This window comes from Onychostruthus taczanowskii, unplaced genomic scaffold, assembly GCF_017590055.1.
Source record: "Onychostruthus taczanowskii isolate IOZ18803 unplaced genomic scaffold, ASM1759005v1 scaffold56, whole genome shotgun sequence".
NCBI lineage: Eukaryota > Metazoa > Chordata > Aves > Passeriformes > Passeridae > Onychostruthus > Onychostruthus taczanowskii.
Genome location: NW_024503235.1, coordinates 3900981 through 3928373, shown reverse-complemented (window position 1 = coordinate 3928373; position 27393 = coordinate 3900981). Strand labels below are relative to the sequence as shown.

The window sequence follows — 27393 nt, the reverse complement described above, 5'->3', positions numbered from 1 at the left end:
TCCTTTGGGATGTTTAACACACCAGAAGCCATTCAGTGGTTTCATGTACTGCACCAGGCACTACACACAGTTCACCTCAGGACACTGGAACACGGTTCAGTACCTTTTCTTTTGTTGGAAGTATTTAATAAATCAGTATGCTTAGCATACTCAGTGATACCAGGTTACTCTACAGCAGAATGCAGGTTTGTAGCAGCCAATGGACCATTTTGGAGAGGTGTGATTTGCTACCAGTAGGCAAACAGTTGCCCCAAATTCTTGAATACCAGACAGGAACAGAATTGGTCAAAAATATTACTCTTCAAAACAAAGCCATAAAAAAACACAAAGAAATTTACATACATTCTACACTAAGCTAGTATTCGTAGCAACCAGCTTCTAGAGGCCCTTGTGCAATTACCAAATTGCAAACACACACATAGGTAGAAAAAACCCCCAAACCCCCTAAAAATCCCTCCAGCTATTTTGACTTCCAAGAAGTATCTGCAGAGCCAAAGTCCCCGGCCAGCTTTGCAGTAAAGGGTTCTGTTGACACCGACCCTTTGTAAAAGGCTGCCAAGCCCAGGGTCTGCTAAGGCCATTCTCAGACAAGGCTCGTACAGCGACTTGGGCTCCTCTCGGCAGACGCCGCTACAAACGGGGTCCGCACCGGCGGCTTCTCGCTCCTCTTCTGCTCGTGCAGCTGCCCTCACATGCTGGCAGCCTGCTGGGGGGGCACGCCGGGCGCGGGCTGCCGGGGCAGGGTGTACATGGCCCCCAGGAACTGGTCGGCGATGCGGCCGGCCTCGCGCAGCCCGCTCAGCAGCGCGCCGTGCACCGTGGCCGGGTAGTTGCGGATGGTGTGCTCGCCCGCGAAGAACAACCGAGGGATGGGCTGCGGGGAGAACAGCGGGGCTTCACTGATCGCATTCTGCAGCGGGTGATGCTCTAAGATGTCAAAGGTTCTCTAATCACAGCACAGTCTCCACTAATGTGAAGGGTGCATATAGGATAGGGCAGATTGAACCTGTTTTAAGCTGTGTACAAATTACCAAGAAAATAAGGAAATAAAGCTCTATTCCATGAGCGATGTTGCAGAGGGTCATGTCCAGCTGTAACTGAACTCTACAGCCAAATGTGTTTAGGAAGAATACTTTCCAATCCTGGAACATGAACTCTAGCACAGTAAGCAAACAAAAACTTCAACAACTCACTTAAATCAGCAGTTTCTCTTTAAACTGAGACCTTAAACAACTACCCAGAGAATCATAAAAATGGGAGAAAAATAAATGTTCATATATTATATTCTGCAGGGAATAATTTTAATCATAGCTGTGTGTATTAATGACTTGTATTATTAGAACAAGAACTGAAAGCCAAAGCCACACACCCTTTCCTGGCAGTGCTTTCAAGAGTGGCTGTTGCTTTCAAACTTAATTCTCTCAACATGATCTGGAGATGACCCCTCATTTGGAAGAAACTTTTGATACCTGTTCTTCTCACTCTGGCCTTCACCCTCTTTCAAATCACTACAACTCACCTAAATATGATAATGGACAATAAAAATAGGGAGTACAAAACACAGGTATAATATTAAATACTCTGTTCAGACATAACCAAACTGGCTTTCTGAATAAAAATGCTCTTTTTTTAGCAAACAAATGACACCAAACCTGTGATGGCAGAATTAATGAATGAAAAAATTAATTATTTTACGGGTTTTAATCATTCATCATAAGATGCAAGTTATCTAAACTTGTGTTTAGATATGTATGCAAATTTCTCAAAAAAATAATTTTGTTCTGAGGTTTTTCTAAAAATATTTTCTCACCTGGGGAGCACCTGGAATGGCTGGTCCTGGAGTAATCGGCTGAGCCATCAAATCATAGTCATTTCCAGAGGATCCAGCAGCTACATAGGAGTATGATCCCCGGGCCCACGGGTCAGCACGCCAGCGGGACACCACAGTCTCTTTGGGCTGAGACAAGACAGGAGCTTCAGTTGTTGGGAAAGTGCAAATTCTACAGATGTGACAAATACAAACCATGCAGATTGCAACAACACAAGGGACAAAGTCCTTGGGCTGACGTTAGTGGCAGAACTCCATGTTTATATTCTCTGATAATACACACTAAGGTGAATCTTTGATGGCAATTCCTTAAACCTTTCAAAAATCCTACCAGACCCAGATCCTCAGCTGGAACTCAGACATTCACAGGTGCACACACCTGCTGTGTGTGTACTGTTTGCTCTGTTCCTTTGCCACCATCCACACGGTGACAAGGCTGCACTGACCTGGGGCACGGCGCTGCTGCCGAAGATGCCTTTGAGGATGGCGAGGCACCGACCCACAATGACATCGTCGCTGATGTTCTCCATGATCCCTGCTGCTTCTCCTGCCACCAAGGCCAACAAAATCGGTGCTGGGGGGGAAGGAGAGAAAAAAAGAACAACTGAATTATTGAAATTGAACATTTTGATCAGAGAAGTTGGACTTGGATAGAAATGGATCTGCAGTTAAGGCACAAAGTTAGAGACTAAACAAATCCAACAAAATAGTCCTAAATTTTCCACCATCATGTCAATATAACTAAAAGAAAATGAATTTTTATATGCCATGGTACTATTTAGAATTATCAAGAGAACTTATGTACTAAAAAGTAAATAAAAACATTAGGAATGATGTTTCAATGTTTCATGGTCTAACCACATTAACTGAAATGGTAATTGTTGGTTTTGATTTCAGCCATCTGACTTGTGCTTCAACATGAGCTTTTACTGCATTTCTGTTTCATTTCTACCTGCTCTACCTATTTTCATGAGAAGGAAGGCTCAGAATTTAGCATGTGAAGCTAATTTGTACATGACATGATCTTTCCATCTAAACCAAAACCACGACCCTACCTGTTAGCTACACAACAGAGCCATCACAAAGCCACACGAACAGCCTTGCTATCCAAGGCTCATTACTTGTATTTCTCCAGTAAAATCTTAACCAAACATTTTAATAATTGAATAGCCTAGAAAGGCACTTCCCTTGCACAACAATTTTTTCCAGTTAACAGAGAAACCGGTCCTGCTAATGTCAGAATGGAAGGAAACCCACTGGTCATTTGCTGAACAAGTAACTCATTTAATATTGCTCCTTAAACACACCTTTGCTTTCAGTCTGGTCAATGGCTGTAACAAAACCAGTACACTTACTGCAGACATCTCCTGACAATCTATTGTGGCAGCACCAGCTACAGATAAACCAGAACTACTAATGGCAAAGTCCTGCTGTGGTAGTAATGCAATTTAACAGGTACAGCCTGGAACTGTCTGCAGTCAGTGCTGTTCTCTGCTTCCATTTGTCTTCCTAAAAATACTACCTTTTTATCACAGCCACATGTGAACACTAACAGCATTTTAAAAAGTGTTTTTTTCCAGATCTGAAACTATACAAATAAGACACTGGCAAAAGCATACATGCACCATAGTTACCTTTGTACAGGTTCCAAAAGAGGAAAAGTTCTCCTCTGCTTGCAGTAGTGCTCCCAACATGGCCAAACAAATTGACACTGGGATCCCAGAAGACACGATCAAAACACAACACAACCTAGAAAGAAAGAATATCAACAGTTAGGAAGAGTGCAGGGAAGAAATAAAAATAAAGACAATTACACTCATTGATGTTTATCACTGGACAGGTCATGAAAAGGAAATGTGGTGAATACAGAGTGCATATACATAATACACAGAGGTGTATGCCTGCAACTGCCTTCCCACAGGTTAGTGTGCTCCCAATCTTCTGGTTAACAAGTTCCATCAGATCTTCTTCTGCAAGTTCCTCAGACAGTTTTCATCATCAAACCCTAGCAGAGCAGCTGTGGAAAAGGCATTCTTCCTCTCCCCCACCAGCCACATCCCACCCACATTTCAGACTCGATGACAAGCTCTGCTCTGCTGCAGCTCCCCCAGTGACAATGTACCTTGTTCAGGTTGCCAAACCCCATCCTCTGCACTGCAGAAGTTTTCCACTCAGGAAGAGGTGGCACAAACTGAACTGCTGGGGGCTGCTGTTTCAGCACTCCCAGGGGCAGAGTGCACAGCACAGCATCACACTTATAAATGAAGGTCTGGCTGGTAGATCGGGTATTTACAGCTATCACTTCACAGCCTGGAAAGGGGAGGAAAAACACTTTAATAGGCCAAGAGGCAAGAGCATTGGATTAAAAATTAAAGAAATTACCATAACCACATCAGAAAGTATTTTCTTTATGAAGACAGCTTTACACTAACAGCACGTAACTTGTAGGCAAGTTGTTATTGGCCATTTAACTCTATTCCAGGAAACACAATTAAGGTAGCACCTGAAAATGGCCTAACTGGGATAAGCCTAAAGGCTCATACAGGTCAGTAAATATTACTTAAATATACCCATAAATAAGCAACAAGTAGAGAGTGTTCCTCTCATTACATTGCTCTCCCAGCTGACAGTTTCCCAAGCCCAATGTTTTGAAGAACAACAAAAAGATACATTCTTTCCATTACATTAATTTACATTTCCAATACCAGGTCCTGTGGCACCAAGTCTTAAGCAGGCCCAGACCTCTTACTCCAAATGCTTCAATCAATGAAGTAAATAAGAGAATAAATGTGAACAATCAGTAAATACAACTGAAAAACACCACGTCAGATGAGTCTCAGAAATAATAAAAAAACCATTCAAGACTAATAAATTACTTCCACAATCCCATTAAGAAACATGGCTGTTTATCTAACCCCAAACATGTCATGGGAAGGGTTTTACAATGCCAGTCCTCACACCTGCTTCCAGAAGCACTGAAATGCACTTTCTATGCCCACACTCCCTCTAACAGTTTCCTGGAGCTTTCATGTACCTGATGCAGTGTAGCGAACCTGTCGAACTGCCGTGTTCAATTTAATGTCCAGCCCTTCTGCCAGGGCTACTGGCACACAGGAATAGCCATTCCTCACAGTCAAGTGACTGCCTGTGAACTCAAAGTCATCATCCTAAAATGAACAGGCATAAAAAGCATGCAGTCAAAATGGAGTCAATAGAAAATTATCAACAACTGTACACAATGACAAAAAAAATTCAAAACCTTTTTTAGAGATTCAAACAAATGTGAAATTATTTCTGATTATTTGTCAAGTAATAAGTATGGAAACTTTCAGCAGAGAGTACTGTTAGAGACTGTTTTGGCACTAACAAAAAGCTGTCTGGAATTTCATCATCAAATAATAACCACATAAGAATTCAGTACCTGCACAAAAGCAGGTACTTAACAGTTAGAAGCTCTTAATGTTGATAAACTTTCATGAGAATAAAATAAACACAGTTCAAGTTTTTAGTGAATTGCTGAGTACTGGCTACCTACCTGGTCCCAGTGCTTCAGTGACAGTGTGGAAAGAGGTGTAGCATTAGCAAATTCTAGGTTTGCAAAATGCCAATCAAGTATTTGCCTGTCTCTTGATGACAAATAAACATCACTAGAAAAAACAAATATAACAAAGACATTTAGTTTGTTAGAACAGGATATTGTAAATGCATTGCTTCTGAAAATGTCTTCATAAGTCAGTTTTTACTCTCTCCTTAGTCCAGAAATAAAAACATTAAAAAACACAGATTCTCTTTCACACATCTGGACTTCTTTCATGAAAGCTGAACATCAAAACCCAGCAAATTCAGGTTTTTAAAGCAGAATTCATATAAAATACTCAAAGGGAAGCTAAAAACTTCAGAAATAAAAAAGGTTACATAAATAATGGCTTAAGTAGCATGCATAAGGACAACAACAAAAAACATAGTAAAATAGCAAAGAATAATATTCTACCAATATAAGTAGGATGCTGTGCTATCATTACTGACAGGTACTTAAAACCTCAAATGTCTTTTGAGGTCAGGCACTGATCACTGCCAGGATTTCTACAGAATCACCCCAGCTCAGAACCACCATTTCTGCTTGAGTCATCTCTAAAAACAAGGAAATTGAGTTCTAAAGCTGAGGGAACTCAAACTCTGTGTTTGTACCTTTGTAACCTCTTGAGTTCCCATAATACCACAGCATTTTTGAAACTCAGGGAAAAGGTAGTAAAAGAACTGCTTTCCTAAGTATTTATCCTTTTAGTTTGTCTCTTTACCTTGGTGGATTGGCTTCAAGTTCTTGTAATTTCTCTTCCAGCTTTCCTTGTGTTTCTGCCAACTCATCATACTCCTATTAAGATTAAAAGCTAAAATTAAAATCAGTTTACATGTAAAAGGGTTTGAAGACATCATGTAGCATCAGACTGGACCTAGACTCAAGAGAAATCACCAGAAAAATCACCTCATGGATTTAGTGAAAGCTAAATCAAGTTTGTTATTTTTTTTCAATATTTAATCCAGCATATTTTGCTCTTCTGCTCTTTGGATACACAGAGCTCTGTATCACACTGCAGAAAAGATCAGTTTGGTGATATTTCAGGAATTTAAACACTCAGAACTGAAGAACATGAGGTTCCATTACACTCCTGATATTTTAAGGGTTCCTATGGTACTGAGAGCTTCATATTCCACAAACTGTTTCTTCTGTTCTTCTCTCTCTTAAAAGTTTATAGCTAATATTGAACATGAAGATATCCAAAGCAAAATCAACCATACTTAAAAACCAAAGACATGAGCTGAATGAAGCTTTTATAGTTTCCTTTCTAAGGTACATCTCTACATGAAGATACTCTCAGAGAGGGGAAGTAACTGCTTGTTAAGACAGAGCTCTGTACATGACAATCTTTAGACAGAAAGCCTTTTAGTCAAGAAACCACCTTTATTTATCTTAGAGAAAAGTTCTCTCTCTTCAAATGCAGATTTTATTTCCAGACTATTGTGAAATCCAGCTGTATTAAAGACCAAAGCTGAGAAAAATTCATCTTCAAAACATTACAGTGCTGTCTGACATGAGCCAGCAGACTTACCTAAAACTGAGCTTTAGTATTCCCCAGCTAAAGGTACTCAAAGCAGGTCAGTGTTAGAACCCAGAGTTACTGTCAATCACATTCTCTTGAAAGCACTGGATCATAGTGAGACATGTGGAAACATTTATATTGGCTACTTTTATCTCCTGAAAAATGTGGCTAATTGGCTAATATTTGGCTGCTGAAGTGCTGAGAAAACAGAGTGACACACTGCTTATGTGATCCTTCACCTTGCAAAGTGCAGTCAGATCTCTGTGCTTGCTTTTCACAAGGAACTCTGCTGTGATATCCCGAGGTGGCTTCACTTCTGATGCCTCCTTATACTGCTGATGAAGTTCTTTAATCTTCTCTTTTAAATTCACCATCTTTTTAGAGCAGGAAAAGGAAGAAAGAAAGAAGAGGGGAAAAAAAAGTCAAAAGGCAGATTTCAACAAGTTACTGTGTAAACTGGATATTCACCTCTAACTGCCATTATACCAAAGAGATTTCCTGGTTTTGGCAAGTATCCCTTATGCATTCAATTCTACCTCCAAGAAGCCACAGTAAATACCACCAACCCTAAACAACATGGCTGAAACCCAACATCACTGACTCCTTCCTATGTTGCAAGTAATTGGAGAGCAGTTCACAAGCTCACATTTTTCATTTAAGGAACACAGAAAAGTAAAAACATCATTTACCAAGAGCAAAAATAATGGAAGTTGTCCTAAACCACTGTTTCTGTACTACAAATCAGATGTGTAGTGAAGACAGCAAACATTTTTAAATAGCTCCCAAAAGCCTCAGCAGTATCAGCATCTCTAAAGGAAGCTATGAAACATCACTGTTCATTGTGTCTGTCCTCTTCCTTTCTTTTCCCATATTCTGTTTTATGGTTTTCTGCCTAATCTATTTTTCTCCTCCTCAAGCAGGTGACACCTTTGTCCTAACAGGGCTTCTATGTAGGTCTTAAGCCAAGACATATTTTAACAGCAGCATTAATAGCAATTTTCTGATATTTTTCTTTGGACATTTTTGTATATTTTGCCATTTTCTGAGGAACACAATGCTTATCATCTTGTTCTAAATGTCATCATCAGACCTTGTTAAGAAGATCTTTCAATTCCTCCTGTGTTTTCACAATTTTTTTCCAGTGCTCAATCTGCTCATCCTTCACATGCTTCTCCTGCAATCTGGAAAAGGTGAGAAGCAAGAGTCAGGTCAACATAAAATCCTTGTGTTAATGAGAAAACTTATTATCACAATCTAATCAGTGGAATGCAATAAAACCATGTCATTGGACAGTTTAGTAAATACTTGTGTGGCAATTGGAAAATTAATGGAAGTTTCTGTAAATAAGGGACACATGACTAGCTAAAATGTGAGTGTTAAGTTACCTTCTGCTATTAAAGGCCATTACAATTGCCATTAGCTTCAAGTAGTGTCAGTGCACTGTATGGACACCAATCACACTGAGCCACTCCAGCAATGATTTTCAGGGAAGTTTTAAGAAGAGAGGTTTGCTCCTTCAACCATCTGTGACATCAAGTATTAAGAGAGTAATGCTTAAATCTAGGAGCACCACAATTGTTTGAGGTATCTTGGAAATTCATCTACAAAAGAGGAAAGTCTAGCAAAAAGAGAGAAGTCACTTACTGTATGACAACCTCCAGAGCCTGACCTAGGGAGACAGGCTTATTATTGAGAACATTAAAATCCAGCTGATGACTGAGATAGGATGTGGCTTCCAGCAGACGATTAAATTCTTGCTCCACCATTTCATCTTTCTCTTTGGGAACCTAGGAGACAAAAGAACAAGCATTGTTCTTAACTCATTCATAAATAATGCAGCTGCTGAGAATAACCCTTGGAAAAAAAAATTAATACCCTCAACTCTCTCAAATGGTCAGACACCAAGGCCTGTACAACACAATGCCACACTTTGGCAGGATGGGCACAAAAAGAGCTGTCAAACCACAATGACAACAGACTTCTCTTGCAAGAGAAAACCAAAGTGCCTTAAGGGCTCATAAGATTTCCATACTGGAAAGGAAGGTGTGTTCATCAAAGCTACAGAAGCTTGCCAAAAGACTCTGATGGTAAGGATGGCTCTACACAATCACAAGGCTTTAGAAAGCTTGGCACAGCTCAGTGAAGTAGACAGACAGTCATTTATCTTCTGGAATGGTCACTGTGAGTAAGAACTACCAATCCAGCTTTTCTAGGATGATGGTGGAAACACTGCAGGACACGTATGGAATGGTGGTGTTTAACTGTACTGATGATACTCAGTTAAATAGTGAGTGCTGCCAGTGTGAAAATACCTGTTACATGATGAGAGCTCAAGTGCTGGAAAGAGCAAACCTCACATCTGTTAAACCACTCACGGGTTAAACAAAGGTGAGAGAACTTGGCTTCCACAAAACCTCTGAAATGCAAAGGTAAAAACTCATGTGGAAAGAGCAGGTTATGGAAGAATATGTGCAGGTATGCTACAATATTACTAAAATGCCTAAAAAGGGGGACACAGTATTTCCTTCTTCCCTCTCTGGAAGCCAACTCATGCTAGACCACTAGCCTGGTAACAAACATACTTGAGATATTACTTCTTTTAAAAAAGGTTCATGGAAACAGTAACAGACTTACAGCTTGTCCATTTGCTTCATAAAGTGGACATTTTTGTTTGATCTTTGCCAATTCCATATTTACTTGTTTGCTGACCACAGCCATGGGATTTCCTCCTGGAAAAGATTTTATATAGTTAACAGAGACTCCTGTAAAATTTGTCTGCAATTAAACAAAAACTCCACAGTTTAAGCAATTTCAGAGACTAAAACACCAGCTCCAGTGTATGCATTTCAGTGACCTAATGTAACCCTGCCAAAGGTCTGCACTTCACAGGGATTCCTGCAATGAGGACATAGGAAAAAAACCACCACATTTCTACTTCCAGGATCTGAAGGGGTCCTACAGGGCAGCCAGAGAGGGACTCCTTGTCAGAAGCAGTATTCATATGACAAGGGTAATGGGTACAAACTGAAAGAGGGGAAATTTAAGCTGGATTATGAGGAACAAGTACTTTCCTGTGAGGGTGGTGAGATACTGGAACAGGCTGCTCAAGGAGGTTGTGGATACTCCAACCCTGGCCATGTTCAAGGCCAGGCTGAACAAGGTCTTGAGCAAACTGGTCTAGTGGAAGGTGTCCCTGTCCATGGCAAGGGTGACTGGGACTAGATGATCTTTAAGGTCCCTCCCAACCTTTTAAGATTCCATGATTCTATGAGTTAAACGTAAAAATATTACAGTCTTTCACTAGGCAAAATGAAATCTGTTGTTCCATGATTGTGCAAGTCCAGTTCCTTGGAACCAGTTTCTGTAGGCAATTTAATAAGACTAATCATGAGACAGACACCAAATTTAGGCTGTCAGTAAAAACAGGGGTTTATTATGGGTTTTACAGTATTTTATAATTTCACTACATTGCTGAAGGATATTCCACACTCAACAATTGCCCATCTTTTCAGCAGAGTAGCCATGTAAATAACTGATGCCATCCCATAAAACAGTAATAAACAGGAAGAAATTTGCTTTGTTTGCCATTGTTTTTATAACTACTTTTGAAATCACATGGAGAAAGTACTTTTGGGGTTTCAACTATGAGGAAGAGCTCTCTCTTTAGAATGGCTCTCAATTTCCCCTCTTCCCTTGTTTTCCCATGTAAACTGAAAGAATAAATTCTGTCTCTTTAGGGTCTCTCCCATCACAGAGCTTTGCTATTTATGAAAACTATTAACTGCCAAAATGGCTGAATGAGAACACACACTTTGAAAGAATTAAAAATACCCCATTATTTTGCCCATGAAAGAAAACAGCATTAAGATTTCACATTTATAGCATCTTGCCCCTCAGTTTTCCTCCCCTGTCTTTTTGATTTTGAAGAACTCACCAAGTCCTGTCACCACCATTGCTCCTAGATCAGCAACATAATTCCCTTTGCGAAAGGTAGCAACTCTTCCTCCTACTCGGTCCTTTGAAAAGCACAAGAGATTAAACCTCCAGTTACATTCAGTAAGACACCCCACTGAAATAGAATCACTGAAACATCTACAAAACATGGTGCAAGTATTCTCTTAACTGAGGGTTCAATAAACAGAATGGACACTTTTCCAAAAACCTCTGCAAACAAACTCTATCACAATTAATTTGTCTAAGTTAAGGAATAAAATGCTAAGTAGCATTTAAAAAAGGAGAAGAAAAGAAAAAAGGAAAAAAAAATAGAAAAAACTATGCCTAATCTGATCTGGACAGATTTCACTATTTCTACAGTAGGATCCACTGTGATTCCAAAGCCAATCTCTTCACTGTCCATGCACAAATTTAGTTATGTACTAGGTTTCCTCCTCCCCACGATGCCTAAAGATTTTTAGCTTTTTATGCATTTTTCATATTTTTGTAACTTTGTAGACTGTCAATACACAGTTATAACTTGTAGTACTTTTCCTGCCCTTTCCCACAGTTTAACAAACTCTCAATAATAAACTCTTGAAATTCTGCTTAGTCTTCCCTTTGTCTGGCATTCTGGACTTGCACTCTGCTTTCTGATGAAAAAACAATTTCTAATCATGAAAGAAGATTGTTTTAAGCTGTTTCTGGTGTAAGCACACAACACTAGCACCTGACTATCCAGCCCAGCTGTGAGAAAGCATCAGAAGCTCCCAGCAAGGACAGATCCACTCAACCCTTGTGAGACAGGCTCAGTAGCAGCAACTCATCCTGACTGCCTGGAACAGCACACAGTGACCCAGCCCCAGCACGCTGCTGGGACACAGCCCAGCTCTAGTACTGAACAGGGTTACTGGTTAAGCTGCAATAGAAGTAAAATAGCACAGAAATTCATACTCTGGCTTCCAGAACTGTGACATCCATTCCAAAACTCTGCAACTGGCGAGCTGCTGCCAACCCAGAGACTCCAGAACCAATAATGATCACCTTTCCTGTCTTCTTGGCTAAAGAAAGAGAAAAATGTAGTCCTTTATAAGTGCAGTATTAAATTGCAAACAGTCTTTTTAAGTTGCATTTAAGAGATACCAAGAACAAAAAGCAGCTTTCTTCTTATGAGTAGTTCTGGCAGAATAAATTCTTTAACAAAAAGAAAGCTGAAGTAATTCTGAATTACTTCAAGGGACAAGGAAAATACACTAGCAGTACATCTGGAACAAGGAAGAAAGCAGGAGAAAATATGCTTCCAGACAACTGTCTGAAGAAGAAAGCAATTCATATTAATTAGAGGGGACAAAGTATCATGGTTTGATTTCTTTCTGCCTCAGAAGAATAAAACTTAAAAAGGGCAGAGAAGTTCACTTGCAAAATTCAAGAATCACATAAGCATGTAACGGTACAATAAGTGTTTCTGAGTTTCTAAGTACAATATTGTGTTTCTGACTTTAGTTATTCAAATGAGGGACCAAGATAACTCATTAAAAAGTGACAGTCACCGAATTATCTACAGAAGATTTGCCAACAATTTTTCCTCTCAAAGTGATTTACATAAATACATGGCTTCTCTATGCCAAAATAAAACACATTAACATCAATAGCCAGATGGCCTTCCAGCCTTTTAAAAATTTTCTTAGCACTGCAATTCTAAAAAAGAACACTTAAAACTGTCCTAAGAAATCATGGAACAGTAAAACAAGACTTCAACTAGAAACAAAGTTCAAGCCTCTTACTTGGAAGGGGTTTCACTCTTTTGTAGATGCCGAAGTTGATCAGCCCATGACGCTCCAGGTAGCTGTGAACCCTGTGAACGAGCACTGTGTCACCTAAAAGAATGTAGACATTTTCAAAATTATTCTGTATGTTCAGCAGCATATACATACTGAGCAATACTCACAGCAGCCTGCTCAAGTGCCACTAAACACATCCTGCCCCACAGCTCTGCTGCCCTACTGACCCCACTGATCTTCCTCAGGAGGCCTGAGGCAACTTTTCTGAAAAACACCCATGCTGTACTGCAGTTCTGAATCCTGCCTGAAAAGCTGTACAGGACATTAGGTGCTTCTTTTAATCTAGTGCAGAAGAACACCTTTTCTGAAACTGACTGCAAAATCCCAAGACCATCACACAGAACTATGATGTGATTTGCCAGTATTATGCCAATACTTACAGCAGCATTGAATTCTCATTTTTATTTCTAAAAGCACAATAACTCACTATTTTGCAATCCTTGACAGTATATTTGGATTCATTTCAACATTATTTTCTTCTTCAATTATTTTTTAAGGCTACTTTCCACCTTTTTCCAGTTTATTGGGATCTTGTCTGTGAAGTGTGGAATGGTCTCCATTTGCAAGCAGTAACTCCTCACTCTTTTACTGCCTTCTTGCATCACACCCAGTCCAAGTCTTAAAAAAACCTCCCAAAAACCATATGATTAATAACGTTTTACAGCTGAAAAACCACCAAGAAGCTGTAGCAAACCTTAAAAGCTGCACATGAATTAACCCTACTGTAACAATCCATCTTTTTAGCAGCTTTCATGAATCCTGCTAGTGATATTTCTTTACCAGACAATGAACTCTACTAAATCAGAACCAACATCCCAGTCTGTACACAACCACTCCTGGAGCTCCACTGACAAAGGACTGAAGCATCTGAAGCAGCTTTTCCTCAAACAAAAGTGAAAGAAAACAGCAATGCTACATCCATTTTGGCAATGAAAAACTTGACTTACTATTATAAGGTGCTTCTAATTGTTGGATAGTTGCTTCAAATGTCAGCTGAATCTTTGGGTTATCCAACCAGAGCTGCAGCTGGATTTAAACAAACAACACAACACATCATATTAAGCAATACAAAAGAGGTGTTTTCCAGGCCCGTATTTGCTACCAAACGCTCTCAGGAGATGAAACCCCCTAATGAATTAAATTTTGGCAGGACTACCCAAGCCACACTGAACTTCACCTTCCAGTGCTCCTTAAGGTGCACTAGTCTGCTTGAAATTCCCACACCATTTCAAATAAGTGGAAACACACCAAAGTAGCAGAAAGATGTGTGTGGCTGGCAAAGTCAGCCAGCACTGTCTTTTTGGTATCAGATTTCGTGTTTTCATAAAAGCTACAGCAGTACTTATCATGTTAGAATGTTTATTTATCTCCAACATTTAATGATCCAATCCATCTTCACCAATATAAGACACAACCATGGACTACACTAGCCACACATACACAAAAAACCACATTTACAGGACATTCACAGTTCAAAAACTGAGCAGGAAGAATTGTCTGTGATATGTTAGTAGGTCAATTCATACTAGAAAAGAACTGTTTTCCCAACAGAACTCCTACTTTGTAGCACAGAGGCAGGAGTTAATAAAGAATTTTACTGTTCCATTCCTAGTTCTAGGTCATACATAGCATTTCCACTGCATTTTGCATTCCATAATTAGTAATTTATTTGAGTATTTCTCTAGAGTTGCATTACTGAGCTCCACAGTTCCTCACAGACACCAAGTTAAAGTGGAAATCCTACAACTATAATGAATAGGAATGGTTAAGAAATATTTTCCTTATAATTTGGGAGGTTATTTCAGACAAATGGCTAATTAAGAGGCTGCACACTGAAGTTTGCAGCTCTGCTGAGCACTGGGTTCATATCAGCTGTTCCACAGTCTCTGCCATTCTTGCTGGAAGAGTTCCTCTCACCAGCCTTCCTCAAACAGGATTCCTGCTCAGGAACTTCTCCACGTTCCTCTGTAGTGAATAAGGCCCAGAGATCAGCAGAGCTGCTTTTCCCTGCAAATATCTCTCTCCAGTAATTTCCTAGTTTTAGTGGAAGGTTTTTCTGCTTGCAACACATTTGTAAAAGGGTTATTTAGGTTATTTACTCACTGTTCATTTTGTGCAAATTGTTTTCCAAACTTTTTGGCATGCTCTGGCCTGTCATTACACATTCCATGACTTCCCAGAAGTTACAACTTGAGTTAGGGGAAAACATTACAGGAATAGCAGAAGTCATGCTCCTAGCATGAAGACGTCCACCACACAAATTTGAAATAACTTATTTAAGTTATTAAGCACTGGGTGTTACCATGGTTGATGCCCCATGATGTTTCTTGATCATCTTTAGTCTGTGAAAAAACTGAGTGGTGCATAAGGTGCTTTGTCTCTTAACTATGGTAACACAGCAATTTTCAAAATATTTCTTGCCTTCCCACTGTAATTTTTCTAACATTACTTCAGTTTTCCAGAGTACTCTTTTCAAAATACAGGAGAAAGCCTTGATCCCTGTTTTGGATGTTGCAAATACACTACAGATTCCTTATGCTGCTCACAGCACCGATCAAGAACTGGATAGCACATGTCTTAACAACTTAAGGGCATGACAGGATGCCAGAAATGAAACCCCACTGTCTCAAAATCAAAAATTCCATCAAGTGCTAGACTTAGTAACTGCCAAAAAGTCTTAGCAAGGTACACAAATTTCCTGCCCTTTTTTCACCAATATTTTACAACAAACTTACGGTGCGGTTCCTGATGTACAGAAACACCTTCTGAGTCTGCTGGGGCCCACTGATTATATCAGGGAAGCAGGCAGCTTCTTGAGATGTCATACGGTCGTGTGGAAGTCTACTCTGGAAAGCTGCACCCTCCACACCTACAATAAAAAGACAAGTAGTCTACAGGCACTGCAAAGGAACACTGCCCTTCCCAGCCAGTGCATGCAGCCAGATGATACCATGGCCAACCTCAGGGGATGCTTTCCTTTAATTCTTTTATTTACTTCTGAAAGACATACAGGTTTCCAAGTCAACAGTTCTTTGAATTACAGGTATCTAGAGATAATGGAAAAGCTACACTACAGGGGGGATAAAACAAACAAGCAAACAAAACCCCCCAAAAAAACAAAGTCTGAAAAATAAGTGGGGCAGGGGCACATATCAATACATTATATATAACACACACACACATATATATATGTGTGAACAATAAAACATAACTATTTTAGATGCTGTCCTTAATTTGTGTGGTTACCAGTTTCTAAAGAACTGGAAAACTGTTTTAGATCCTGTTCAAAGCCAAAATATCTGTAATATACAGGTACAGCATCTACCACCCCCCTCTCACCTGCTTCTCAAAGTTTAATTTGCACTGACCTTCTGCAGCTGACCTTCCTGCAGAGGAACCCACCTTAAACTCTCTCATTTTGCATATCTGATATATTACAGCAGGCAGTGCAATGAAATACAATCACACTGAAGCACTTATTTCCTGTGCTCCCTACAAATAACAGATTTCCTACTGTCCTGTCTGAATACTCCACATGTACAACACTGATGCTGAACCCATACAGGAGAGCTTTTCTCTATGGAAAGCCTTCATTCATACAGGAACCTGCACTTCTACCAATCCACACGCTGGCAGTGATGTAACTGCATTTCTGCACCCTGCTTTCCTCAGTCTCTGTTATGCTGCACTACAGAAAAAGTGACAAACTAAGACACAGCTGCATCAGGTGCTACAGCACAAGTGCAGAAAGCAAATCCTGAAGGCACAGCGAGCAAAACAAAGTACTGAGATGTGAAATATAGCAAGAAAAATATAGATCTCCCATCTCCTAGAAGTGACTTTGATCAGGACAGAAGACAAGGCATTCAATCTAGAAAGACAGAAGCCAATACATGCCAGGGGCAAAAAACCCCACAGGTAACACAGTATGATTAAGATCACTTGCTGAAACTGGAATTGCTCCAAAGATTACAATAAATAGCAAAGTAAATAAGCTTGCAGTGTGTTACACTAACCAAAACAACTGTTTAAGAGTTTGAAGTTCATGTACAGCAGTACATGTAACTGCACCAGGGAGAGAAGTTCCCTGCTCTTAATTCTGGTGCCACCACACACCCCTTTAACTTGCAAGCATTTTTACTTCCCAAAGGTGCTGGAAAAAAATCAAGGAAGGAGATGGTTGTGAAACTAACAAAAAACCAAACCAAACCAAACAACCCCAAAACAAATCAACCGAAAACAAGCACATAAAAAACCCAACCAAACACATAAAACCCACAACCCAAAAAAACGCCCAAAACCGACAACCAAAAAAAAACCAAAAAAAAACACCCCAAACCAACCAAACAACAAAAAAACAACCAACCAAAAACCAACCAACCAAAAAACCCACAACCAAAAATTCATTTACAAGGAAAGATCAAAAGATCTGTGTGATGACTCCAGGTAAAGAAAACTGTATTCATTGACACAAATTTTACAGTAAGAAGAAATTAGTAACAGAAGCTACAGAGCACTGCAAGTAAAATAAAATTAACCACAGGAGAAGTTGAGGAGGAGCACCAGCAATGCTTCCTACACTAATATTCAGCTGTGGAATAGAAACCCATAGCTCTACTGTGACTTCAGTTTCTCCAGCAACAACCAGTGCCCAGCCCTTCTGCTGCCCTTCCATCTAACACTGGCCCAAGTGTGCCAACGCCTGTGCAGAAATGCACAAGCTCAGCTATGAATTCTGTAAAACTGGGCAAGGAAATCAAACCAGCTACCCATTCTCTGATACTTTATTAATGCTAACAATCTTAATTAAGGCTCTAGATGCTCAAGTGCTAGCAAGAAGCTCAGCAGCACAATTTTCACAGAATGGCCAGTAAAGACCTGAAAAGCTGAACCTGACTCCCTGACTCTTCAGGCTTGTGCTAGAAGTAGTGTGATTCTCCAGGTACCTGCTAAAAAGCCCTGTAGCATCAAACACCAGCAAACTCTCAGATGTGTGCATTTAAGGCAACTTGGCAGTGTCTTGAAAAGCTCTGGGATTTATTTCTCCAAACTGAGCAGCCAGAGAGCATGGTGCTACTAACAGTTTTGAAAAGAACTCCCGAGGTGGGTTGAGTTCGGGGGGCTTTTAAGGCCAAACACCTATCATGGCAATACCCAAACTTTAAAACCAGAATAGCAGAGTAGCTCCAGATGTGCACAGGTATTCAGAGGAAAAAAGCGCTAATAAAACAACCCACAAGAGTGTTTCATACAAGAATTTAGAAAAAGTATAGCTATTAATAGCAAAGATATAATTTTTATTTGGCCATCCACTGGAAGATCTTGTAAGAACTAAATGTCCTTGAATTTACTTCTGCAACTACACAGCTCAAATCTAAATGGATTTGGATTTCAGGCTGACTAAATCCCATTTCACACCCTTACTGCTTGTATTTCATGAAAGCTACACATGACAGGGATTACCAGTTTGAAACTACATGTTTCTCCCTGGAAAGGTTCTGCCTAGACTGGATTATCAGCTCCTCTTCACACACATTTGCACACACACACTTGCCCATTTCCTGACATTCAGCACTAGCAAATAATTTGCTGAAGTTTTGAGTATATCCTTGCCCACAGAAGAAATCCTGAGGGATGCTGCTCATCTAAAGACTTACTAAAACATCTGCAGATGAACACACTGAATGAAAGGATTCTGGCTGCCAAATTGGACAGTTGTTAGACCATACTCTCAGCATATAATACAAAATATACAGAATTTCCAATCAGCCAATGCCTGCCTAAAAATGAAATAGGCAAGGCATCCTTAAGCCCATGAGCCATAATAGCCAAGCAAGTGGTAACGCCCATAGCAGTATTTGGCTCCCTTACTTACAACAGCAAAGGATGCACTCTTAGATGAGTATCTTGAAGTTCTATTTGCTTCAAAAAGAGCAACTTGGAGGTACAGAATAGCTTCTGGAGTCTTTGACTCTTGTTTTAAAACCCTAATCCTGAAGTGAGAGCAAAAGCAGCAGAGTTGGAGGAAGATTTTAAGTAGCACTCCAAGTACTTAGGAGTAAAGACACCAATCCTGTGAACAAAGCAGTGAGTGAGTACTGCCAGCAGCAGTACCAAGGCCAAATGGCAAATGCAATCCACAATCCAGTGCAGTGAGCAGCAGACTATGAATCTGCCCAGCAGACAACGCCCTGGGCTAAGTGCTGGCACACAGGTCAAACACAAACCCTTTCAAAAGACAAAAAGAAAGGAGCAAAAAGGTATTCCGTGCTATGTTTCTTCAGCAGATTAGAAAAAAGGGGACACTGTTCTAAAGCTCTCTGTGTCAATCTAGGTGGTACAGACTGGCTAGGCAAGAAACAGCTTTCTGTATGTTTAGACTCCTCTGAACATGGAGAGGAGTGGAGGGATGAGAGATCGGCCTGAGGCATTTCAGCACAGGTTAGCTAGCACCCTTTTCCACAGTTGTTAAAAACCTCAACTGAAATCTGAATACCCCACACTTTTTAAACAGGGGGAACACAACTCCTGCACCTCTTGCTAAACTGGGGACAACCACACCCATGCGCACTTGCAAGCATCGATCCCTAACTGGCGGCTCTTGCTACTCAGTGGCAAGCATCAAACGCCACCCTCACCTGATGCTTGGCCGTCTCCATACCCTCCAGAACTGTCGTCTTGAAGTCCTCCTGCTTGCCCTGTGGAAGGAAAGAGGAGAACTCAGGGACCTTACTCCATAAATTAAACCATACTGGACATAAAGGCCCGGCAGTTGGCGTTTTAGGTATTAAATTTCACCAACTAACTAAACCCATTTTCTGAGAATCCCATCTTCTGGAACCTAGATCCAGGGCACCAAAAATTTATGTTCTAAAGTGTTATCCAGGTTACTGGAACGCTTTACATCAGATTTTATGGGAAATAAAGTACACCATATGAAGCATTCCTGGTTGTTACATATTTATGATCTGGCAGATGGATACCATCAGATTCTACGGATCTCAAACCCTGAGAATTTTATTATCTTGCCTTTGGTGCTCCCAAGTCTCCCCATATGCCAAGGAGATAGTTTAAAGCATTTTGAAAAGCCTCTCATGTTCAGGAGAGCCTATTTTTTCCCCCATAAACCCTTCCTTTAAGCTTGATGCTAGAACAATTCTTGAAAGGCTCAGACCACTTAGGTGGTTTCAGTACCTTGATACACCATCAGTGTTCTGACACACTAAGATAGTCTTTGAAGCCAAATGCACATCATACCATTGATCAGTGATGTGATCAATACCCAGCACTGAAAGACATCAGTATTTCAACATTCCCAGCAGTGAAAACATGAGGAAAAGGCTAAGCACGCATCTGAAAGACCTGAAGAAGTCTCAGAATTACCTTAGCCTGCATCCAAGTCCTAAACAGGACTGCAACACAAGCAGGAACAGAGCATGTTGAGAAGAGAGAGGAGTACAGCTGCAGTGTTGCAGGAACAAAGCCATTACACACCTCACACACTGCTCACTTCACAGGAGGCACTGGCTCTGAGGTGAGCTCATGGGCAATATTCTTCCACCACCAGAAGTTTGCCTCAAGTCCCATCACCTGCAGAGCTCAGGAAGCCATGGCACACCCCAGAGATGGCCCAGTGCTGCTCAGCTGGCTCCTGCTGCACCAAGGCTCCTTCAAACCACACACTTCAAGAGTGATCAAGTCCAAACCAACATGCACTGAAACACACTGCAATGGTCACTGGAATGGAACAGCTGCTTCCTAGAGCACAACTGCTCAGGTGTAATCTCCAAACAGGTAAGAGCAAGGTCTAACCTGAGGCTAAACACACAACTGTGAGTACTCTTTAGAGTCTGGGTGGACAATTTTGGCAGAATGTCATTTAAGGCTCTTAAGGGACACACTAAATGAGAAGAATTTAATCTGAACTACAGATTTAACCCCTAAAGCAAGACACAGAAAGTTAAACAAATGTTTCTATATTGTGCTAAACTGTATTAAATTAGAATGCCACAACATTACACACCTACAAATAAAACAAAATAGGAACTGAAACAAGACAGACATTTTCCCTCAGTCCAGCAGAGCAGCCATAGTCAGTATTGTATAAAACCAGTCTGCCAAAAAACTCACTGAGAGACTGTGACAAATAATTGTATTTTTAAAGGCCTCACAAGAATCAAGTTATGATTCTGTGAATAAATGTACCTGCAACAGCAAGATGTAATTCTTTACTTGATCTACATTGCAAGTAGTATTTTGCAGGGAACACTTCAAGACCTGCCTCCATTCTGGGAGAGACTAACACAATTGAAACATGAATATTTACAGTCAAGCAGAGGCCATTAATTTGCAATAAGAGTTTCACCCATGCCTTCCATAAGTCAAGAAATTAAACAGACCCTGACTTCAGTCTATGGCATTCATAATCCCTGAATTAATACTGACAATGAGCAGAGGGGAAGAAATTACTCTCAGCTTACTTACAGAAAAAACCCAGAATCTTCCTCTCCTCATCACTATTACTGATTACTTGGACACTATTCTATGTGCTACCCAGTCTGAGCAGAGAAGTGTGGAAACAAGGCCTGCTAGTGAAGATGGCCTCTCCTTTCCTGGAAGAAAGGTTCTGGTTGAAAAGGAACTAGCAGCAAGCAAACCACTGATCCCTGCTAACACCAAACTCCTGCAGCTCAACGGAACATGTGCGAGAGCAGAATCTGCTCCAAGCCCCAAGGCAACAGAAAAACAGACCATGAGCTGAAGAGCAATGAGGAAGAAGGTCCAGAAGGGAATCTACTTCAAATAATTATCCATTGTCTCAAAATTAAGAATAGCTGCACATGAGCATCACAGAGTACTGAATTTATTTAGGAAAACAGACAAGTCAGATAAAATAAAGAGATAAAGCACCACTAAGTTTGACCATTCCCTTGATCTTAATCTTGATCATATTCAGTTCCTTGGAAAACAGCACCTAAAAATACAGGATTACCACAAAGTAAGAATACTGACAACACTAAAAGGCCAGGAGCTAGTAAAAAAAATCTTCTGTAGTTCTAAAAATGAAAATCCAATTTGGTAAGGAAAAACAAAAAAACAAAAAAAAAAAAAAAAAAAAAAAAAAAAAAAAAAAAAAAAAAAAAAAAAAAAAAAAGCAAGCTCCTTGATTGAAAAAGGGATACTGGCAAACAAGAACACAAATGTCATCAGTCATCACTGAAAGGGAGTTTGGAAGCTTTTTGCTATTAGACAATATTCCTCAAGTAAAAAGAACAGATACTCTAAGAAAATTCTCTTAACCATTAAATACTGTCACACCTTTTAAAACTGCTCTGCAATAGCATGCAGTATATCTTGCAAATCCACCCTGCAATAGCCAGGACACCTGGAATTCCCCACAGCTGAACACACGAATGGAACCTACTCAAGGAAGACCAGCACTGTGCTGTCACCTGTAGTGTGACACTTAATCTCCTTCAAGATTATTATTTCTCCTGTAAGCTGTCTGTGGGGACAGGCTAATGAAATACCAGACAGTAGCACCAGGACATTTTTAAGTTGCACAATCAGCTTTTCTGCTCAAAAGCTGCAATGTGACAACTTTATGCTTCTACTGCATTACCTGCATTTTTACAGGCTTTAAACACAGCAGTGAATGTTTTAAGGTCTGCAATGAGAATAAATTAACAGTAATACCCAGGCTAACTAAAATTTTCCTAGATTTTCAGTATGCAATCCTCCTCTAGTATTACTGTCCAATTCAGTATTTCTTATTGAACACTTCAATTTTTCCTTCAAAGTGACAGAGAGAGAGAAAACCTCAATCACAAAAACTGCTTTTATACACAGCAGCCTCCATGCTGCCTCCTCCTTCTAAAGGGTGGTTGAATTAGAAGTTTCAATGCACTTTTAACAGCCAGCATAAGATGACCTGATGTTCTTGACACCTACATTAATAAAGACAAAAATAGAGAGATCCAGAAACACATATAGTCTCAGAAACCTTTAAAATTACAGTAAGACTAGCTGTGGAATGACAGCTTGAAATCTCTTCTTTCTACTTAATTGCTTCATGTATATTCACAGAATTTCTAGGAACAGAGAAATTATATGATGACCTGAAACCTACTCATTTCTAGGCAGCTGGATACAGCCTGTTTGAAAATTGATTGTACTTGGATGGCTAAATACAGTGCTTGCAAAGTAAGTGTCTAACAGGCTGCTGTGTGTACAGAGCAGCATGGCTCATCACTGCTGATCTGCCATGTTTCTTCCTTCATGGGACAAAACCTGTTCCACTGTACCTCACTGATTAAGCCTCAAACTGATTTCAATAATTATTCTTAGAGGCATAAAATGGAATCTGAGAGAAATCAAAAAGTGTATTAATATTAGGTCTCAAGGATTAAATACAATGTCTAAGCTAAATTAATAGTAAGCTTAAAATATTTGCTTAATTACACCTATTAAAAATCCATTTTTGCTACCTCAGCTACAACTGGGGTGGCAGGATTTTTATCTCTGCAAGTACTTCAGCCAAGCATAGGAGTTACAGTACTCCTGTATCAAGGCAAGAGCCCACAGCTGCAACAAGGAAAGGTTACAATGGCAAATCATAAGAGATAAAACACACCCACAGCTTTTCATATTTTTCCTTGACTGAAGGTAGGTATCCCCAAGCTAACATCACTCCTGTGCTCTCAAACCTGCAAGCCAGAAAGAAAATTAAGATAACTGAAGACTAACAGTGACTCACATCAGTGATGAACCTGCAAAGATTCAACTACTAGATTTCAGCTCTTGTCTAACACCAGCTAGTATACACATTATTCCATGAAATCTCTTGATTCTGAACTCTGCAAAAGCATCACCTTCTAGGCAGCTGAGTGATACCAACAGACCTCACTCATGGTGGCAGCTGCAAACACAGTGGAGGTAAAGAATAGGGTCCTGCTACTACCACAAACTTCAAAAGCTGCCTCTGGAAAAAGACTGACCAAAAAACATCCCAATGTAAAGTCAAGCTTTCTCTAAGCTACTAAGGAAAGCACTGAATACTGAAATTTAATACTGAAATTTAAGCAAACAGTATCCAAGCAGAATTTAAGATTAGAGTCATAGTTTAAAGCCACAGGGATCACAGTAGTTTAAATCTGTTCTTCTGCATAAGAAACCCCCATAAACCCAACCCCTTTTCTCTCTGAGGAATAAGTGAATGTTCATACCCAAGCAGGTGTGGCAGCAGAGAGCCAGAGAGGCTATTCTGGTCAATAAGCTTCCAAAGACAAGTCTATAAGGATCATGAGAATCTAGCACAAGAGGTTTGGCTTCATTTGGAATTACATTAATGCATATTCCTATCTTTATCAGGCTGTCCTGCATTTCTCCCCTCCTTCCATGTATGGGGCCAGCAAATAAAACACTGTAGAACAATTATTCAAAACCAGATTGAAACCAGACATGGGATTCATGATGCCACACCCAGCCCTACCTAATTTCTCTTAACAAATCAGGTAAGTAGTTTCAGAGGAGAAGGTCTCTCTCTACTCACCAGATGGCTCCTCTGGCTCACTTTCATTCTCTTCTTCTGCAGGGGCTGGTGGAGGTGGTGGGGGTAGTTTCTTCTCTTTCTCAGCTTTAGCATTTCTCTCTTCTTCAGAGTAATACTCATCTTCTGACAGGTTTGCAAGACTCTCATCCATCTCTCTATACTCGACCTGTGAAAAGCACAACAGAACATAAACACACTGAAGATGCCTTTAAGTCAGGCTACTAACATTGATGTTGCAAGTAACAAAATTGCTTACAGGTTAAAGAAAAGGCTTGAGTTACCTGATGCAGACTTGTATTGCAGATACCATGTTATAAAATGCAACAAAACTTAACAAGTTCCAAATGTTTTTGCCTCCACCCACAAAAAAAAAATCTTCAGCATCCTGTAACAGGAGCTTTCATCAAGCCCAGTTTATGTGTGTTTTATTATCATTTAACCTCTCTGGATTTTTTGCCTTCCTTCACGTCCCTGCCAAGGGATGAAAAGCAGCCTCTGTGCCCATTTCATGTGTTCAAACCTGAATTTCATCTGCTAAACACAGATGACCAGAAGCACACACAAGATTTCCTGCAGAAATCCCACCTGTGCCCTGTATGGTCTCCTGCTTACTGGGAATCTTGTCCTGGTACAGAGGCTCACAGCTGCTTCCTCTCCAGAATGGTCACACTGGTGGCTAAATACAAGGAACCCCTCTTCTCCTCATCCCTCTCAATCTCTATTGCCATATATGTCTTGTTCTGTTACTGCTCCCCAGTAAAATTAGATAAAATTATCAGCCAAAAAGACTCACTCCAACTTGAAGGAACATGGAAACCCCAAGAACTAGGCTGGAAGGGCTGCATCTCATACTGCTTAGTCAACCAAGCCTTAATCCACAGTAAGAAAGTTCTGTATATCACGAGTGAATTTCCCTACTGATTGGAAAGGAAAAAAGCACTTCTCAATATGCAGCCATGGGAAAAATAAAAGGAAAGCACCTAATGATCCCCCAACATCCAACATGTCAGCTTCCACCAGGAAATGATAAAAACAACTCTGGATTTCTCACCAGAAACAAAAATCTTGCATAGTCTAAGTTCAGCACACTAAAAAAGAGCAATAATGGGCACAATTCAAAGGAGTTTTGGGAAGCCTGTGCACAGGAAAACCTGGATTCTTTAAGATACTAATATAATCCAAGATCTGCTATATTTTAAATATTTACATTCCACAATGTCCAGCATATTCAGTTTTTCACACTGTTGCACCTCCAGGACCTCCTGTGAACTCTAACAGTGACCACTCAGCACACGCATACATTACCAGGGGTATTTGAATCCACACACAGCTACTTCTGTCCAGAGGCCCTCATTCCCTCTGAGCTTCCACAACTTTTGAAGAACAATCAGGTTCAATACAAAACCCTAAGCTCTCCCCTAGCCTAGATACCCTCCCAAACTAAGTTCACCCTACAAACACTCAAGGGAAGGTGACCTCATGCTGGCCTGAGTGCTCAAGGGGACAGATGGTGCCACAAGAGACAAACACCCTTTGCAGATGGGCACTGTCAGTGCAAAGAAACACCACCAACACACAACCCACACAGAGCACTAATTCCTACTAGTTACCAGAGCACTATAAGGAAGGAATGCTGCCTCTGAAGATCACAGAATGGTTTGGACTTTCAAACCCACCCACCCTGCCATGGGCAGGGACACCTTTCACTAGAGCAGGGTGCTCCAAGCCCTGTCCAACGTGGCCATGAACACTTCCAGGGATGAGGCAGCCACAGCTTCTCTGAGCAACATCTGCCAGGGCCTCAGCACCCTCATTGTAAAAAATGCCTTCCTTATGTCCAGTCTACACCCACCTTATTTTGATTTAAAAGATGCACCAGACTGACCAACACAACAGCTCCTATGTGTGAAGGACCAGTTCAGACATCACACCACACAATAGCTCTGAAGAGCCACATTCAATGCCACAGGACAAAAGAGTTCCAAAAAGTAATTTCAGCTTCCATATCAAACATCTCAACCCCGGGCACATTCAAATCTTCACTAACTTCTGAAACAAGGTTTCCAAGAAAAGGTTTCACGAAAAAAAGAAGGGTCTCATATATTCAGAACAACAGATGAGAATTACATACTACACACCCAAACTACTGGAGACCTTTTACAGCTGTTAGATTTCATTGCTAAATCCCACCCTTACACAGCCTGGACTCAGCTCTCCAACACCAGTGGAAGGAAGGTGAGGAACAGTGGACTGAGCATGGCCATCACCTTCACAACCCTACAAAACCAGCATCATCCCCGGCACACGAGCGTGGAGAGGCTCATCCATATACCACAGTAACAGAAGAGTTTGCTGATAAAATGTAAGCTCACGAGCGCCCCAACGCACTGCCATGCATTTGGGGTGTTTTTACTGTTCTGTATCCGGTCAGAAACCGCAGAAAGTTCCTAAACAGCTGCAGAAAGTTCTCCTTTATGGCAGGGCACGAGCCCTCCCCAGAGCCCACGAAGGTGAGCTAGAACAGGGGATCTTGATCTTAATCTTAAGCCAAAGTGGCTTCGTGAGTCCTTCGCACTCACGACACCGGAGCCCTCGGTCCCGGCTATGCTTCGGCAGGGCCGGGGCCGGGCCCCCCAGAGAAGGGCCGGCCGGGCAGGCAGGGCCGGGCCCCCCAGAAGAAGGGCCGGCCGAGCGGGGCCGGGGCCGGGACGCCCCTGCCGGCCCGAGCGCGTCGCGCACGAGGCACCGGCGGGGCCCGCAACCGGGCCGCCCCACACCTACTTTGGCTCGCTTGCGGCGGCTGGTCCTGCGGCCCTCAGGGGTCTCGGCGATGCCGGTGGTTTCGGCGCCGGGCGCAGGGGCGGCCCCGACGGCCGAGGCCTCGGACACACCGCCCGGCGGCGAGGCCCGTGGCGGCTCCTTCTTGCGGGGCGTGCGCTCCGAAGCCCCGCCGCTATCCGAAGAGGAGCCCAGGGCCCCGGCGGCGGCGGGCGGGGGCACCGGCGGGGAGCCTGAGGGGGCACAGGGCTGGCACTGAGGGGGCACAGGGCTGGCACTGAGCGGGCACAGGGCTGGCACACCGCCCCCGGGAAGCCTGAGGGAGCAAAGGACTGGCACTGAGGGGGCACAGGGCTCGCACAT

The 27393-nt window shown here is 41.3% G+C and overlaps 1 protein-coding gene across 1 annotated transcript; it reads right to left on the bottom strand.

Moving 5' to 3' along the window:
- Positions 1–104: 104 nt before the first annotated feature.
- Positions 105–27393, bottom strand: KDM1A (lysine demethylase 1A). The gene is made up of 21 exons (XM_041417317.1): positions 27381–27393; positions 27034–27263; positions 24253–24418; positions 19340–19399; positions 15437–15570; positions 13649–13727; positions 12645–12737; positions 11815–11921; positions 10862–10943; positions 9562–9656; positions 8572–8714; positions 8018–8108; positions 7167–7301; positions 6127–6200; positions 5364–5475; positions 4863–4995; positions 3951–4138; positions 3463–3577; positions 2275–2402; positions 1811–1957; positions 105–874 (listed from the first exon to the last, which is right to left on the bottom strand). Exons 1-21 carry the CDS (start codon positions 27391–27393, stop codon positions 689–691), a joined length of 2511 nt encoding a protein of 836 aa, XP_041273251.1. The 3' UTR covers positions 105–688.